We start from the raw sequence: 16,613 nt of genomic DNA on the forward strand, positions 1-16,613 counted from the left end.
CAAAATATTATTGACATTTTATAATAAGTGAAATTTTTACAAAATGTCAACAAATTTTTTATAAGGCTCTATTTTATACATTTATTATATTCATTTGTAAATTTTTTCACTCTCTCAATATATAGAATAAATTCCTCTCAAAATGAAGAACAACTCTACTTCTATTTATTTCAATGTATTTTGAATACAATACTATCATTGTTTTTGTAATTAATTTTATATTTTTTGTCGTACAAACACAAAATATTGTTGACATCTTATAAAAAGCAATTTTTTTTTTAATAACAATGTAATTAACATGCACGAAAATAATAAAAACAAATTACACATTTTTTAAAACTTGAGCCGCATAATGCATGATTTTGATTTTGTTGCAAATAGATTGCATGAGCTAGTGTGGGAAATGAAAACGAAATTGGAATAATCATAGCCGTTGAATTCTCCTGAAGAATGTGAGAGAAAAGAAAGGAAAAAAAAAAAAAAAAAGAAGAGGGAGCTTGCTCGTTACTACACAAGTACACATTATTACAACCACTCATCATAGTCAAACACAGTGTGTCAGCTTTCCCAGAAAAGAGAGAGTTTTTCTTTCTTTCAATCTTTTCTTTTTTTTTTCTTTGTTACTCCCCACAGCCACCATCCCCACACTTCCACCTTTCCCTATCTCATGGCGGTTCTGAACGCTTTCTCTCTTTCCTTCTTCTTCTTGGTTTTCGTCACTTTTGTTGTTTCCATTTCCAGTGAGCCTCTTCCCCAACCTGTGGTTTCTTCCACTGATGTTGAACTCCTATTGTTCAAAATCAAGTCTTCACTCCAGGGAAACACCAATGGAGAAGAAAACCTTGTCTTATCTTCATGGAACTCTTCAGTTCCACTATGTCAATGGAGAGGTCTCAAATGGATCTTCTCCAGCGGCACACCTTTGTCATGCACTGATCTCTCATCACCACAATGGACCAATCTCTCACTCCACAAAGACCCTTCTCTTCACTTACAATCCCTTCAGCTTCCTTCTGCAAATCTCTCTGGTTCTCTCCCCAGAGAGCTTGGTGAGTTTCCATTGCTTCAAAGCCTCTACCTTAACATTAACTCCTTGAAAGGAACGGTTCCTCTTGAAATTGGTTACAGTACCTCATTATCTGACATTGATTTTGGTGATAATCTTTTGACTGGGCAGATTCCTGCTTCAATTTGGAATCTTTGTGATAGACTTGTTTCTCTTAGGGTTCATGGAAACTCCTTCTCTGGGAATGTTCCAGAACCTGCATTGCCTAACTCTTCTTCTTGTAAGAGTCTTCAGTTTCTTGATTTGGGTGATAACAGATTCTCTGGGGAGTTTCCTGAGTTTGTTACTAAGTTTGGTGGGTTGAAGCAGCTTGATTTAGGGAACAATATGTTTGTTGGTTCAATTCCTCAGAGCTTAGTTGGGCTAAAGCTTGAAAAATTGAACCTTTCTCATAATAACTTCAGCGGGGTTTTGCCAGTTTTTGGGCAGAACAAATTTGGGGTTGATGTGTTTGAAGGGAATAGTCCTGACTTGTGTGGACCACCTTTGAGAAGTTGCACCAGGAACTCTGCACTGAGTTCTGGTGCAGTTGCTGGCATAGTTATTAGTCTTATGACTAGTGCAGTTGTTTTGGCTTCTTTGTTGATTGGTTATATGCAGAACAAGAAGAGGAAGGGTAGCGGAGAGAGTGAAGATGAGTTGAATGACGAAGAGGAAGATGATGAGAATGGTGGTGGTGGTGGGGCTGGTGATGGTGATGGGGGGGAAGGGAAGCTTATGATATTCAGCGGCGGCGAGAATTTGACATTGGATGATGTGTTGAATGCAACTGGACAAGTCATGGAGAAGACATGTTATGGGACTGCTTATAAGGCGAAGCTTGCTGATGGGAGCACCATTGCTTTGAGGTTGTTGAGGGAAGGTAGCTGCAAGGATAGGAACTCATGCTTGCCGGTTATAAAGCAGTTGGGCAAGATTCGACATGAGAACTTGATTCCTTTGANGCTCCTTATTTATGACTATTTTCCTCTTAGAACCCTTCATGAGCTTCTTCATGGTAAGGACTATATACATAAACACTTGCATAAATGATGTTTCATATTGCACTGCCACTTCACTCTCAAGTTTACAGTTAGAATCCTCATCATACTAAAATCTTTTCATAGTTTGTATCTAATTTGATTGGATTGGTTCAAACTGAAATATATATATAACCCTTCGGAGTGTTGCAGTGCTAGAATAAAATTACATACGATTTCTCAGCCTAGAAAAGAGAAGAGAAATTATCCTGTTAATTTCTCAAATCAATGACATGTCAGACTTTTAACTTGGACGACAGTTAAATCATTTACTAGCTTTTCTATTCAGCTTAAAACATAGAGAGAATCAAGAGCCTGTATTTATGTCTTGTGCATAACTTTGTGACTTCTGTATGTCATTCTTGATCTAATAATATTCTTGTAATAACAATTTTCTTAAGGTAATGTTTGTCATATCCTAATAAACTGGATTAATATCATAAAATAGTTTATGCTTATTCTGTGTCCTGTACCTCAAATAAGATAGTTCATAATGCCAATCCGTAGGATCACTCTCTTGTCATCGCTGGATGATTCTTGATGATTCCAGTTCTTCTACATCAGATGGGAGTTTAAGTGAAAGTTGAGATGAAAAAAAAAGAAGTAAACTTAAACGGGCTTTGGTGATTTCAATAGTTATATTGTTGCTTGGAATTGAGTGTTGACCATTTTGCTGTAATTTTGCTTTTCTACAGAAACTAAAGCAGGAAAACCAGTGCTTAACTGGGCTAGGCGACACAAGATCGCATTGGGAATAGCGAGAGGGCTGGCCTATCTTCATACAGGACTTGATGTACCGATCACTCATGCGAATGTAAGATCCAAAAATGTGCTAGTGGACGACTTCTTTGTTGCGAGGGTCACTGACTTTGGCCTTGATAAGCTGATGGTTCCTTCCATAGCCGACGAAATGGTAGCACTTGCTCGGGCAGACGGCTACAAGGCTCCGGAACTTCAAAAAATGAAGAAATGCAATTCCAGGACTGATGTTTATGCATTTGGTATACTGCTGCTGGAGATTTTGATTGGGAAGAAGCCAGGGAAAAACGGAAGAAACGGAGAGTTTGTTGACTTGCCTGCGATGGTGAAAGTGGCGGTTTTGGAAGAGACAACAATGGAAGTGTTCGATGTGGAGCTCTTGAAAGGAATAAGAAGTCCAATGGAAGATGGCATGGTGCAGGCACTGAAGCTGGCGATGGGATGCTGCGCACCGGTGGCGGCAGTTAGGCCGAGCATGGAAGAAGTTGTGAGGCAGTTGGAGGAGAACAGACCAAGGAACAGGTCTGCATTGTACAGCCCTACAGAAACAAGAAGTGGAAGTGTTACCCCGTTTTGAGAGCTCTGAAATTTTCAGAAAATGTACGTTTAGTTAAGCTCATGGTTTCTCCCTTTCCCTCTCTCTCTTACATTTACTTAAAGTTGCGTATCTGTTTCATTTTAATTTAAGGGTAGTGAATGAATCATATGATGATGATCTAGAGCATGTAATATTTTTTAATGAAACTGAGTTTAGGTACTCCTAATTATTTTTAATATCAAATATAATCACTTACACAGTTATGCAAATTTTAAAAGTCTGTGCATGTCCATCTTCATGTGATAAAAGTAGTATTATTTTTCGGAAAAGTCTAGGCCAGCAATTTTATTTAATTTTGGCCAGCATGTAACTAGCAGAGAAATGAGTCATTAGATGAAATCTCACACCAATCTCACAGTATTAAATCATCATTGATGACTACTTGATGGCTACCAATCACAAAAGTTGCTGGTTGAAGAGTAAAACTCTCGCGCGATCTAGAATTTTTACAAATAAATTCTCGTTGTAAGTATAGCTTTTAGACCGATAAGAATTCCTTTCTTACAAAAGTTTGGTTGTCACAAGTAACAAAACCCAATAAAATTTATAACCGAAGTATTTAAATCTCGGGTCGTCTTCTCAAGGAGTTGCACGGCAGTATGATTTATTATTGGTTATGGAAAATCGTTTATTTTTGGGTTTTTGGAAATAAGGAACAAGTAATTTAAATGACAAGAAAAATAAATTAATAATAATAAAATCTCTTGGCAAGGTATAAGAAATTGAAGTCCTATCCTAATTATCCTTATCAGGTGTGATGAGAATTGGATTCAGCTTCCACTTTTAATTAACCCTTGCTAAACAAAGTAAAGTCAAGTAAACAAATTAATTTAATCCTCAGGTCCTAGTCAACTCCTGTGGAGAGACTAGAGTTATCGGAGTACAAATTAACCAGCAAAGAATTTCAATTCCAATCAACAGCTGAGTTTGATAACTCAAGTATTATAAATTACTTAACCCAAGCCAAAAGGGTAAAATAAATCTAAATTGAATTGAAATCATCATAAATAGAATAAGACAATTATTAGTCTGAAATACCTCAAATTATATTAAATAGAACATTCAAATCTTAACATGAAAAAGTTCATAAGCCAATTTGGGAACATAAGTAATTAACAAATAAAAGTAATAGAATAAATAAAACTAGAAAGTAATTTAAAGGAACATTGAACCTGTGATTGTAGAAGCAATCCTAAAAATAAGAGAAATCCTAATCCTAAATCCTAAGAGAGAGGAGAGAACCTCTATCTCTAAAAACTACATCTAAAACCTAAAATTATGAATTATTCAGTTGTATCTCCGTATATCTTTTGATTCCTCCATTCTCTGACTTATATTCTGTGTTTCTGGCTTGGATTTGGGCCGAAAAAGGGTCTAGAAATCGCTGGGGGCGTCTTCTGCAGATTCTTGTACGCGGCGTCTGTCACGCGTTCGCGTCATCTGGGAGTTTTCCTTGTCACGCGTACGCGTCGGTCACGCGTACGCGTCGATTGCGTTCTGCTCAAGGCGCGCGTCCGCGTCATCCACGCGTTCGCATCGCTGCATTTTTGCGCTAGGCACGCGTTCGCATCGTCCATGCGTTTGCGTCGCTGCCTTTTCTTCAAAACTCCATTTTTGTGCTTTCCTTCCATTTTTGTATGTTTCCTTTTTGTCCTTTGAGTCATTCTTGCCCTATGAGAGCTGAAAATACTTAACACACGAATCACGGCATCGAATGGTAATAAAGGGTGATTAAAGTTAATAATTTTAAAGCATAGGAAACATGTTTTTCACTTATATCATAAAATAAGGAAGGGAAAGTAAAACCATGCAATTTACATAAATAAGTGGGTGAAGGATTGATAGAAACACTCAATTTGAGCACAAATTATATCATAAAATATGGGTTTATCAACTCCCCACACTTAAACAATAGCATGTCCTCATGCTATATCCAAGAGAAAGAGTGAAGTTAGAATGGTGGAATCTCATGCAATGTAAAACTTTGTTCTTCATCTAACCAATCAACAAATATTGAATACAGACATACAAAGATCATGAGGTCTTTTAAAGGTTGTAATGTGGTCAAGGTAAAGGTAGGGTTATATATAAGGCTAAGTGAGCTATGAGTTGAATCCTTAATTAGTTTAAGGTCTCACCTAACATATACTTTATATAATTTGAAATGCTTTACCTAGTTACCCAAATTTTTCCACTTTTTTTTTTTTACATACTCATGTACTAACTTTACTTTGAAATTCACCTTATTATTGATTTCTTTACTAAGCTTATTATGGGAGGAAGAGAGGTTGCAGATGGGGGGGGGTGGGGGTGGTTTTCGCGTGAATGGGTAGGGTTTCGTGAATGGGGGTTAGTGTTTTCGAATCCACGCGAACGCGTGGAGTACGCGATCGCGTGATTTTGGGCGAAAAGGGTGTTGACGCGAACGCGTCATTGACACGATCGCGTGAATTGGTAAAAGGTAAGGGACGCGGGCGCGTGAAGCACGCGCACGCTTCGCTGAAAATTTTGTGCTAAACTCACAGTTCCAGCGTCGTTTTAGCGCAACTCTCTGTTTCCAAGGGGGTCCTGATAAACTCATATTTTATGATATATTTTGTGCTTAGTTTGAGTGATTTATTCAATCCTTCACCCACTTATTCATATTAATTGCATAGTTTTACTTTCTCTTCCTCATTATGTGATGTATGTGAAAAACATGTTTCCTATGCTTTAAAACTAATTATTTTAATTACCTTTAATTTCATTCGATGCCGTGACTAGTGTGTTGAGTAGTTTCAGATCTTCAAAGGCAGGAATGACTTAAAGGATGGAAAGAAAACATACAAAAATGGAAGGAAAGCACAAAACCGAGTTTCTAACGAAACTGGCATCCACGCGATCGCATGGGCGACGCGGACACATGCCAGTGCGAATCAACGGCGACGCGGCCGCATGACTGACGCGACCGCGCGCCTTAATCAAAACACATATGACGCGGCCGCATGACTGACGCGACCACGTGACAAGAAAAGCTCCGAATGAAGCGACCGCGTGACCCACGCGGACGCGTGACAGAGGCCACACACAAGAAATTGCAGAAAACACTCCCAGTGATTTCTGAAGCCCTTTTTGGCCCAAATCCAAGTCCAGAAGGCATAGACCAGAGGTTATAAAGTGAGGGAATGCATCCATTCATAGGAGAGATGATTTTAGTTTTAGTTTTCATGATTTAGATTTAGTTTAGAGAGAGATTCTCTCTCTCTTTTAGGATTAGGATTTAGGATTTCTCTTAGTTTGGGAGTGACTCTCGATCCCAGGTTTAATGTTCCTTTACTTTAAGCTTCTCTTTTACTTTTACTCATTACTTTAGTTGATTATTTACTTTTGCAATTTAATTTATGAATTCTTCCATGTTACAGATTATTATTTTGGATTAATGTTATTTGAGGTATTTCAGTTAATATTGCTTTCTTTTACTTATTAGTTACAATTATTCCCAATCTGAAGACATTATTATTCCAGTAGATTTACTTTTCTCCTTTTGGTTTTGGTTAAGAAATCAGTAACTCAGGAGTTATCAAACTCAAGCATGCTTGATAATTGTTATCTTTGTTAATTGAATTGAGCTTCAAGAATCCCAATATTTTCTTAGAAAATAAAACAGGATCCGAAGATCAATCCAATTAATCCCTTGACATTCCTTTATCTTAGTAAAGGCTAACAAAGTGGAATTAAGATTCAATTATTATCATCATTTATAAGGATAGCCAGGATAGGACCTCTAATTTCTCATACCTTGCCAAAAGTTTATTTACAGTCATTTATTTATTTCACTTGCTATTTAAATTACTTGTTCTTCATTTACTTTAATTGCCACTTAAATTACTTGCTCCTCATTCTCAAAACCCCAATTTACAATCTCCATAGCCAATAATAAGAACATACTTCCCTGCAGTTCCTTGAGAAGACGACCCGAGGTTTGAATACTTCAGTTATCAATTTATTTAGGGGTTTGTTACTTGTGACAACCAAAACATTTGTACGAAGGAATTTCTATTGGTTTAGAAACTATATCTACAACGCGACTGTTTTTATGAAATTCTTTACCGGCAAAAATTCTAATGTCAGGTCCATAAAATCCATGCGACGCGGACACGTCGCTCACGCTTTCGCGTGGGATGTGCATAGTGCAAGTGATGCGTTTGCGTCAGGGGCGCGAACGCGTGGGCCGATTTGTGCTAAACGCACACCAGCCGCACGATTCCAGCCCAACTTTCTGGGCGTTGGATCTTTACGCCGATTTCCATTTGACACTCACGCGTGGCCTGCGCGCTCGCGTGGGTTGATTTTGATTTTTTTATGCAATTATGCAGTATGCAATATGCAATGCTAATGTAGATACTATGAATAATTCCAGGTTCAATGAAAATAAAATAAAATAAAAATAAACAAAACGAAATAAAGTTGAAAAAGGAACGATCATACCATGGTGGGTTGTCTCCCACCAAGCACTTTTAGTTAAAGTCCTTAAGTTGGACATTTGATGAGCTTCCTGCTATGGTGGCTTGTGCTTGAATTCATCCAAAAATCTCCACCATTGTTTGGAATGCCAACAGCCTCCGGGGTCCCAAACTAAGCATGTAAAGCCTTTGAGTAAATTCAAACAGGTTCTCAGGTTCCCGGGGTGTTGAATGTCAAAATAGATTCCAGGATCCCAAAGCTTGCTCTTATATCCGCCTTTGTCTTGATTTATATTTTTCCAGCCGGGCAGTTTGGAAGTTGCATTCTCACCAAGATGGCCAAACATTCTCCGAGACCCATTTAATTTAACTCGAAACCAATCCTTACACTTCAGATTGAAGCGCGGAACCTTATTGAATCTTGCATACCAGCCTTGAGCATGAACCATTTCCTTTTTACTTTTAAAGCCGCAAAGAGCTCTAAGCTGTCCATCTGTTTCAAGCAAACCATATTCAAGTGGAAAAGTAAAGATAAAAGCTAAGGAATTTACCCACTTGAATTTAGTATTGGGTGGCAATGGCCTTGGAATAGGTGTTTCCAGTGATTTTGCAAGCTCAACTCGCTCGTGTTCTTCTGTGAATTCTTCCACTTCGTCGCAAATTTCTTCAGTTGTAACCATGTCTTGATCGAAGTCCTCGATATCTTCCTCATCACTTAAGTCATAAATTGGAGGTTGTGAAAAATCTACCTCTGCATCATCTTCGTATTCACTCGTGGAAGATTCTTCCATCTCAAGGAATTCACTTGCGGATGCAAGTTCATTACTAGGAGAATTGGACTCGAAGTCATTATTATCAAGGAAACTTGCTTGTTGAGTTATTCCGTCTAGTTCGTCATAAGACTCTTGCCTTGGAGGTTGCGCACTATCCTCCCTAGCATCAATTGTAAATTTCTTGACGAGGTTCTCCTCAATTATGGATTCCCATGGAGGTTCAGCATCTCCTAAGTCTTTAACCAATTCTTCTTCTTCTATAATTTTAGCTTCCTCCACTTGTTCCAGTAAAAAATCATGCTCCGTACTGTCCAGTGGTGTTTCTAGTATCTCCTTCATGCTGCGTTCTTTATTATTTTGTCCACATGAAGCCATGGGGGTTCCTTGAGTGTCCGAACATCGGGAAGGTAGTCTATTTATCGCTTGATTCAATTGGTGAAATGTGGCATGAAATTTTTCAAATGTTTCCTTGAGTTACTCCCTTGATTCTTGGAGTGATGGATATGGACATGGTGCACAGGGGAGTGGTGGTTGTTGGGAGTAATTAGGTTGGAATTGGGGTGGATACGGGTTAGGGTTATATGGAGGTGAATGGTGGTAGTTGGCTTGTGAGTGTGGTGGTTCAAAGCTGTGTTGAGGAGGTGGTTCATAGGCGTATGGTGGGGGTTGTCGGTAATTATAAGGGGGTCCATCATAACTATTGTTCTGACATGCATTATTGAATGGTCGTCGTCCATGATAGTTTGGAAGGTATTGTTGCCTAAAGGGTTGATCAGATCCTCGTGGCTCCATCCATCTCTGATTGTTTTGACCTTGATGCATGTTCCCATTCCTTTCAACATTATTAGAACCAAACTCAAAGCGATAGGGGGGAGAGTTCATAGTAAATAATAAAAATTAAAACGAAAATAAACAGAAATAAACAAGTAAAAGAAAATATTTACAATAACCAATAATAAGGCACACAGTTGCAACTCCCCGGCAACGGCGCCATTTTGAAGAGCGAAATTCTCGCACGATCTAGAATTTTCACAAATAAATTCTCGTTGTAAGTATTGCTTCTAGACCGACAAGAATTCCTTTCTTACAAAAGTTTGGTTGTCACAAGTAACAAAACCCAATAAAATTTTTAACCGAAGTATTTAAACCTCGGGTCGTCTTCTCAAGGAGTTGCAGGGCAGTATGATTTATTATTGGTTATGGAAAATCGTTTATTTTTGGGTTTTTGGAAATAAGGAACAAGTAATTTAAATGACAAGAAAAATAAATTAATAATAATAAAATCTCTTGGCAAGGTATAAGAAATTGAAGTCCTATCCTAATTATCCTTATCAGGTGTGATGAGAATTGGATTCAGCTCCCACTTTTAATTAACCCTTTCTAAACAAAGAAAAGTCAAGTAGACAAATTAATTTAATCCTCTGGTCCTAGTCAACTCCTGTGGAGAGACTAGAGTTATCGGAGTACAAATTAACCAGCAAAGAATTTCAATTCCAATCAACAGCTGAGTTTGATAACTCAAGTATTATAAATTACTTAACCCAAGCCAAAAGCAGAAAATAAATCTAAATTGAATTGAAATCATCATAAATAGAATAAGACAATTATTAGTCTGAAATACCTCAAATTATATTAAATAGAACATTCAAATCTTAACATGGAAAAGTTCATAAGCCAATTTGGGAACATAAGTAATTAACAAGTAAAAGTAATAGAATAAATAAAACTAGAAAGCAATTTAAAGGAACATTGAACCTGTGATTGTAGAAGCAATCCTAAAAATAAGAGAAATCCTAATCCTAAATCCTAAGAGAGAGGAGAGAACCTCTCTCTCTAAAAACTACATCTAAAACCTAAAATTATGAATTATTCAGTTGTATCTCTGTATATCTTTTGATTCCTCCATTCTCTGGCTTATATTCTGTGTTTCAGGCTTGGATTTGGGCCGAAAAAGGGTCCAGAAATCGCTGGGGGCATTTTCTTCAGATTCTTGTAAGCGGCGTCTGTCACGCGTCCGCATGGGTCACGCGTTCGAGTCATCTCGGAGTTTTCCTTGTCACGCGTACGTGTCGGTCACGCGTACGCGTCGATTGCGTTCTGTTCAAGGCGCGCGTCTGCGACATCCACGCGTTCGCATCACTGCATTTTTGCGCTAGGCACGCGTTTGCGTCGTCCATGCATTCGCGTCGCTGCCTTTTCTTCAAAACTCCATTTTTGTGCTTTCCTTCCATTTTTGCATGTTTCTTTTTTGTCCTTTGAGTCATTCCTGCCCCATGAGAGCTGAAAATACTTAACACATGAATCACGACATTTAATGGTAATAAAGGGTGATTAAAATTAATAATTTTAAAGCATAGGAAACATGTTTTTCACTTAAATCATAAAATAAGGAAGGAAAAGTAAAACCATGCAATTTACATGAATAAGTGGGTAAAGGATTGATAGAAACACTCAAATTGAGCACAAATTATATCATAAAATATGAGTTTATCACTGGTCCCCTAGCATCGCTCTTATTTTTCGTCCAATAGTATACTTGCTGTGAAATAGGGACGACAAAAATACCCGTGGAAGCAGATACACGCGAGGATTGCCCGCAATGGAATCGGAACAGAAAGAGAGGTATCTGTTTAACGGGGACTCGCGAAATCCCCGTAACAGAGGAATTTACTAAAATACTTCTATCTATATATAAAAGCTAAAAGCTAAAATACCTTTATCTATATATAAAGTTATAAGTTGTCCTTTCCTCAAATTAGATATTTAATATTTGTATTGGATTATATTAAATTGTGTTTGGAACTTTGAATTGTGTTATCTTATGTTAAACTTTGTTGAATTCTTGAAAGATTGTTTTATGATTTGTGTTAATTTTCTTTTTAAATGTTAAAGATAATATCCATGATACCAACAGGTATCCACCATCCCTAATTTTCTGTAAGAATAATTAAATAGGGATCTGTTCATACTTTAACCCAATAAATAAAGTCGAGTCCAATAAGACAAAAAGGTTCACCAAGAAGGGTGGCTTCCACGACATGCTGGATCACTTTAAAGAGGTTGGAAACCGACAAAGGAGCCCAGCTCTACCTGCCCAAAAGCAAGTAACTACCTCCCTAAATCTCGCCTACAATCTTTATCTTCACTAAAAATATAAATCCCAACAAACTCCCAAAATAAAAGGGAACGGTTATCCATTAGAAAAGATGGAACTACTCCAACAAAAGTGGTTATCAACTCTACTATAAGTACACTGACACCCCTCAGGTATATTCACGTTCTAATATACTAAAAACCTGCCTAAAGCCCTTGTTAACTTAAGCATCGGAGTCTCTTGTAGGTACCACCCTCACCTCCTCACGAGGAACTCGGACAGGCGGCACCTCGACATCAACAAGTCGGATGCTGGCATACAAAAGGAACTGGACCTTACGTCTAGGCCCAAATCAACGTTTCAAGTAACCCTCGGAACATTGGTGTCATTGCTGGGGTCCTGTAATTCACCCCACAACAATAGCGGATAACAAGTATGAAGACGGCCATACGGTGTCTGAATTTGAAGCTAAGCCCCAACCAGAGGGCAATGCCCTTATACTACCTCCACCGCACCAAACGCATGAACCCCATGGAGAAGGGCCATCAGGAAATCCCTATCCAAGGCGGATTCATTCAGAGATCCACCATTTCGAAGACGAGGAGCTTCCCCAAACAGTGGACATATGATGATTGGATTTTTGACGGTTTAGAATTTCACTAATGAAATCTCGTTACAAGTATAGTTTCTAAACTAACAAATAATCCTTTCATACAAAAGATTGTTTGTCACAAATACAAATCCCTAAAATTATAAACCGAAGTATTTAAACCTCAAGTCGTTCTCCCTAGGAATTGCGATAAAGTGTCTTGTTATTGGTTATGAGGTATGTTTTGGGGATTTTGAGATAAGAGACATGAAATGTAAATGGCAATGAAAATAAACTAACATCTAACAAAGCTCTTGGCAATGTATGAGAATTGGAAGTCCTATCCTAGTCATCCTCCTTAATTGTGACCACAATTGTCCATTGCTCCCACTTAGTTAACCTCTAACCATGGAGGAAAGTCAAGTGGATGAATCAATTTGATTTCTCAAGTCCTAATCAACTCCTAAGGAAAGACTAACTTTAGAGGTATTCAAATCAACTAGCAACTTCTAATTATCAATCAACAAAAGCATTAGATAACTCAAGAGTCACTAATTACTCTACCTAGGCCAAGAGGGAAAAAATCTACTCTATAATCTAACCAAGAATTTCATCAAATACTTGGAAGGCACAAAAGAAAAGCATAGTAAATTGACAACAAAAATAGAATCTAACAACATTTATTACCAAGAATTAACAACAACAATCAAAAGAGACACAATTATTATGAATTACCTCAAATTGAATTGAAAGAAAATAGAAGGAACAAGAGTAGATTTATAACAAAGCATAGAAATAACATAAAGGAAATTACAACAAAAGGATAGAAGAATGATGAATGTAACAACAAGGAATTGAGAAGTAGAAGTAGATGAAAGCATGAATTAAAACCTAGATCTAAGCTTATTGAACTAAACCTAATCCTAATCCTAATCCTAGAGAGAAGTGAGAGCTTCTCTCTCTAAAACTAACTAAAACTAATCCTCATGTGTAAAAATGAGCCAAAGATGTGTGAATGATGCATTCCCCTTTAATCCTTGGTCTTTTTATGCATTTTGGCGCCAAAGTTGGTTGTAAACTGGCCCACAGCTCTCAGAATTCGCTGGTCACGTTTTCCATTTAAAAATCACGTGCGGCCACCAACGCGTATGCGTACAGCACGCGTGCGTGTCCCTAAAGTTTTTGTGATCCACGCGTGCGCGTCCAGTGCGCGTGCGCGTGGATGATGCATCTCAAATCTTTGGATTTTCCATGTGTTCTCCACTTTGCATGCTTTCTTCTTCACTCCTTTGATCCATTCCTAGCCTTTTCAACCTCAGATCACTTAACAAACAAATCAAGGCATATAGTGGAATCAAAGGTGAATTAAAATCATCAAATTAAAGGTCCAAAAACATGTTTTCACACTTAAGTACAAATTAGGAGACAATCATGAAACCATGCTATTTCATTGAATAAATGTGGGCAAAAGGTCATAAAATCACCTAAATTAAGCACAAGATAAACCCTAAAATTGGGGTTTATCAACATACTAGGCCTAGTTCGTGGTCAACGGGAGCGACTAGAACAGTTGGAACATGAGGCTGAGAGACAACGAGAAGTAGAGCAAAAATTACGGAGAGAAGTAAGATGACGAAGGGAGCTAGAAGAAAAGTTCCTAAAAATAGAAGCTGACTTTCACCGTCAGAATAATCGATCAGACCAGGAAGAGAGCCCCCTAGGAAGGGAAGATCCGTTCATAGATGAGATCATGCAGGCCAAAGTCCCGAAAAACTTTAAAACTCTCGACATGGACCTCTGTGACAGGATGACCGACCCGAGACACCATCTCAACAACTTTAAAAGCAGGATGTACCTGACTGACGCCTTCGATGCCATCTGTTGCAAAGCCTTCCCGACCACCCTAACCAAAGCGGCAATGAAGTGGTTTGATAACTTGCTCTCCAGGTCGATAACCAGCTTTGACGACCTGGCAAGGAAGTTTCTGATAAGGTTTTCTATCAAAAATGACAAAACTAAGCACGCCTCGAGCTTATTAGGAGTTAAACAATAGGTCAGAGAAACCCTCAGAGACTACATGGAAAGGTTCAACAAAGCATGCTTGGAGATTCGGAATCTACTAACTGAAGCCTTGATCATGGGATTAGTCAATAGCCTTAAAGAAGGGTCATTCTCTCAATCCATATCTAAGCGGCACCCAGTTTCCCTGATGAAGTCCAAGAAAGGGCAGAAAAATACATCAACATAGAGGAAAACTCCCGACTTAGGGAACCTTTTCCAAGGCCAAACCTGCCCTATCAAGCTCGGGAAAAAGAAAAAGAGCCCAAGAAGAACGAAGAACAAAACTCAAAAAAACCCCCAAGATACCATAACTATACTCCCCTCCGAGTTTCTCTAGTTGATGTCTACAGAGAGATCTACCACATGAAAAAACTTCCACCTCCTCGCCCAATCAAACATAAGAAGGCAAGAAGTCGGACAGAATATTGTGAGTACCATAAGCTCTATGGACATCCCACCAACGAATGTTACGACTTGAAGAATGTCATAGAAAAGTTGGCCAGAGAAGGCCGACTAGACAGATACTTGGCAGACAGATCGGGCAACCTGAGAAAGAGAAGGATGGATGAAGAAGAAGGACGACAAGAGCATCCACGTCAGACCCCCAGAACGACACACACACACATGATCAATGGGGGTTTGCAGGAGGAGGAATGTCAAAATCATCACGGAAAAGGCATCTCAAAGAGGTATACCAAGTCGGGGAGGAGACAAGAATACCCGGCTTGTCTACTATCTCGTTCACTAAAGAAGACGCCCAAGGGATAAAACTTGGGCGCGATGATCCCGTGGTGATAACGATGATCATCGCAAACACCAACCTCCATAGGACCCTAATAGATTAGGACAACTCGGTAGACATCCTGTTTGAACCCGCTTTCGACAAGCTCGGGTTAGAAGAAAAGGATTTAAAGGCATACCCAGACAACCTATTTGGACTGGGGGATATGCCAATCCGACCCCTTGGGTACACATCCTTATACACCACTTTTGGAAAGGGTGCAAAGTCGAAGACACTAAGCATTGGTTACATTGTGGTTGATGTAAATTCGGCGTACAATGCCTTAATAGGTCGGACAACCTTGAACCGACTTGAAACTGTCATCTCAACACCTCACCTCTTGATGAGCGGATAATTTATACGCTTTTTGGCATTGTTTTTAGTATATTTTTAGTAGGATCTAGTTACTTTTAGGGATGTTTTCATTAGTTTTTATGTTAAATTCACATTTCTGGACTTTACTATGAGTTTGTGTGTTTTTCTGTGATTTCAGGTATTTTCTGGCTGAAATTGAGGGACTTGAGCAAAAATCAGATTCAGAGGTTGAAAAAGGACTGCTGATGTTGTTGGATTCTGACCTCCCTGCACTCAAAGTGAATTTTCTGGAGCTACAGAACTCGAAATGGCGCGCTTCCAATTGCATTGGAAAGTAGACATCCAGGGCTTTCCAGAAATATATAATAGTCCATACTTTGGCCAAGAATAGACGACGTAAACTGGCGTTCAACGCCAGCTTTCTACCCAAATCTGGCGTCCAGCGCCAGAAAAGGAGCCAAAACCAGAGTTGAACGCCCAAACTGGCACTAAAACTGGCGTTCAACTCCAAGGAGGACCTCTACACGTGCCACACTTAAGCCCAGCCCAAGCACACACCAAGTGGGCCCCAGAAGTGGATTTATGCATCAAATACTTATTTCTGTAAACCCTAGTAGCTAGTTTATTATAAATAGGACCTTTTACTATTGTATTAGGCATCTTTGGATTACCTTATGATCCTTTGATCACGTTTTGGGGGCTGGCCATCTCGGCCATGCCTGGACCTTTCACTTATGTATTTTCACGGTAGAGTTTCTACACTCCATAGATTAAGGTGTGGAGCTCTGCTGTTCCTCAAAGATTAATGCAAAGTACTACTGTTTTCTATTCAATTCTTCTTATTTCACTTCTAAGATATCCATTCGCACCCAAGAACGTGATGAAGGTGATGATTATGTGTGACGCTCATCATCCTTCTCCCTTATGAACGCGTGTCTGACAAACACTTCTGTTCTACATGAAATAAGCTAGAATGAGTATCTCTTAGATCTCCTAACCAGAATCTTCGTGGCGTAAGCTAGAATGATGGCGGCATTCAAGAGAATCCGGAAAGTCTAAACCTTGTCTGTGATATTCCGAGTAGGATTCAATGATTGAATGACTGTGATGAGATCC

At 38.8% G+C, this 16,613-nt stretch overlaps 1 protein-coding gene across 1 annotated transcript; it reads left to right on the forward strand.

Annotated features, from left to right (window-relative positions):
* On the forward strand, positions 516 to 3,646 carry LOC107639231 (putative kinase-like protein TMKL1; the record flags this gene model as incomplete). Its single annotated transcript, XM_016342708.2, is given in 3 exon segments — positions 516 to 2,009; positions 2,011 to 2,063; positions 2,781 to 3,646. Coding segments are annotated over 3 exon segments (2,036 nt in total), but the record flags the coding sequence as incomplete, so codon positions are not given.

Source organism: Arachis ipaensis, chromosome B04, assembly GCF_000816755.2.
Source record: "Arachis ipaensis cultivar K30076 chromosome B04, Araip1.1, whole genome shotgun sequence".
NCBI lineage: Eukaryota > Viridiplantae > Streptophyta > Magnoliopsida > Fabales > Fabaceae > Arachis > Arachis ipaensis.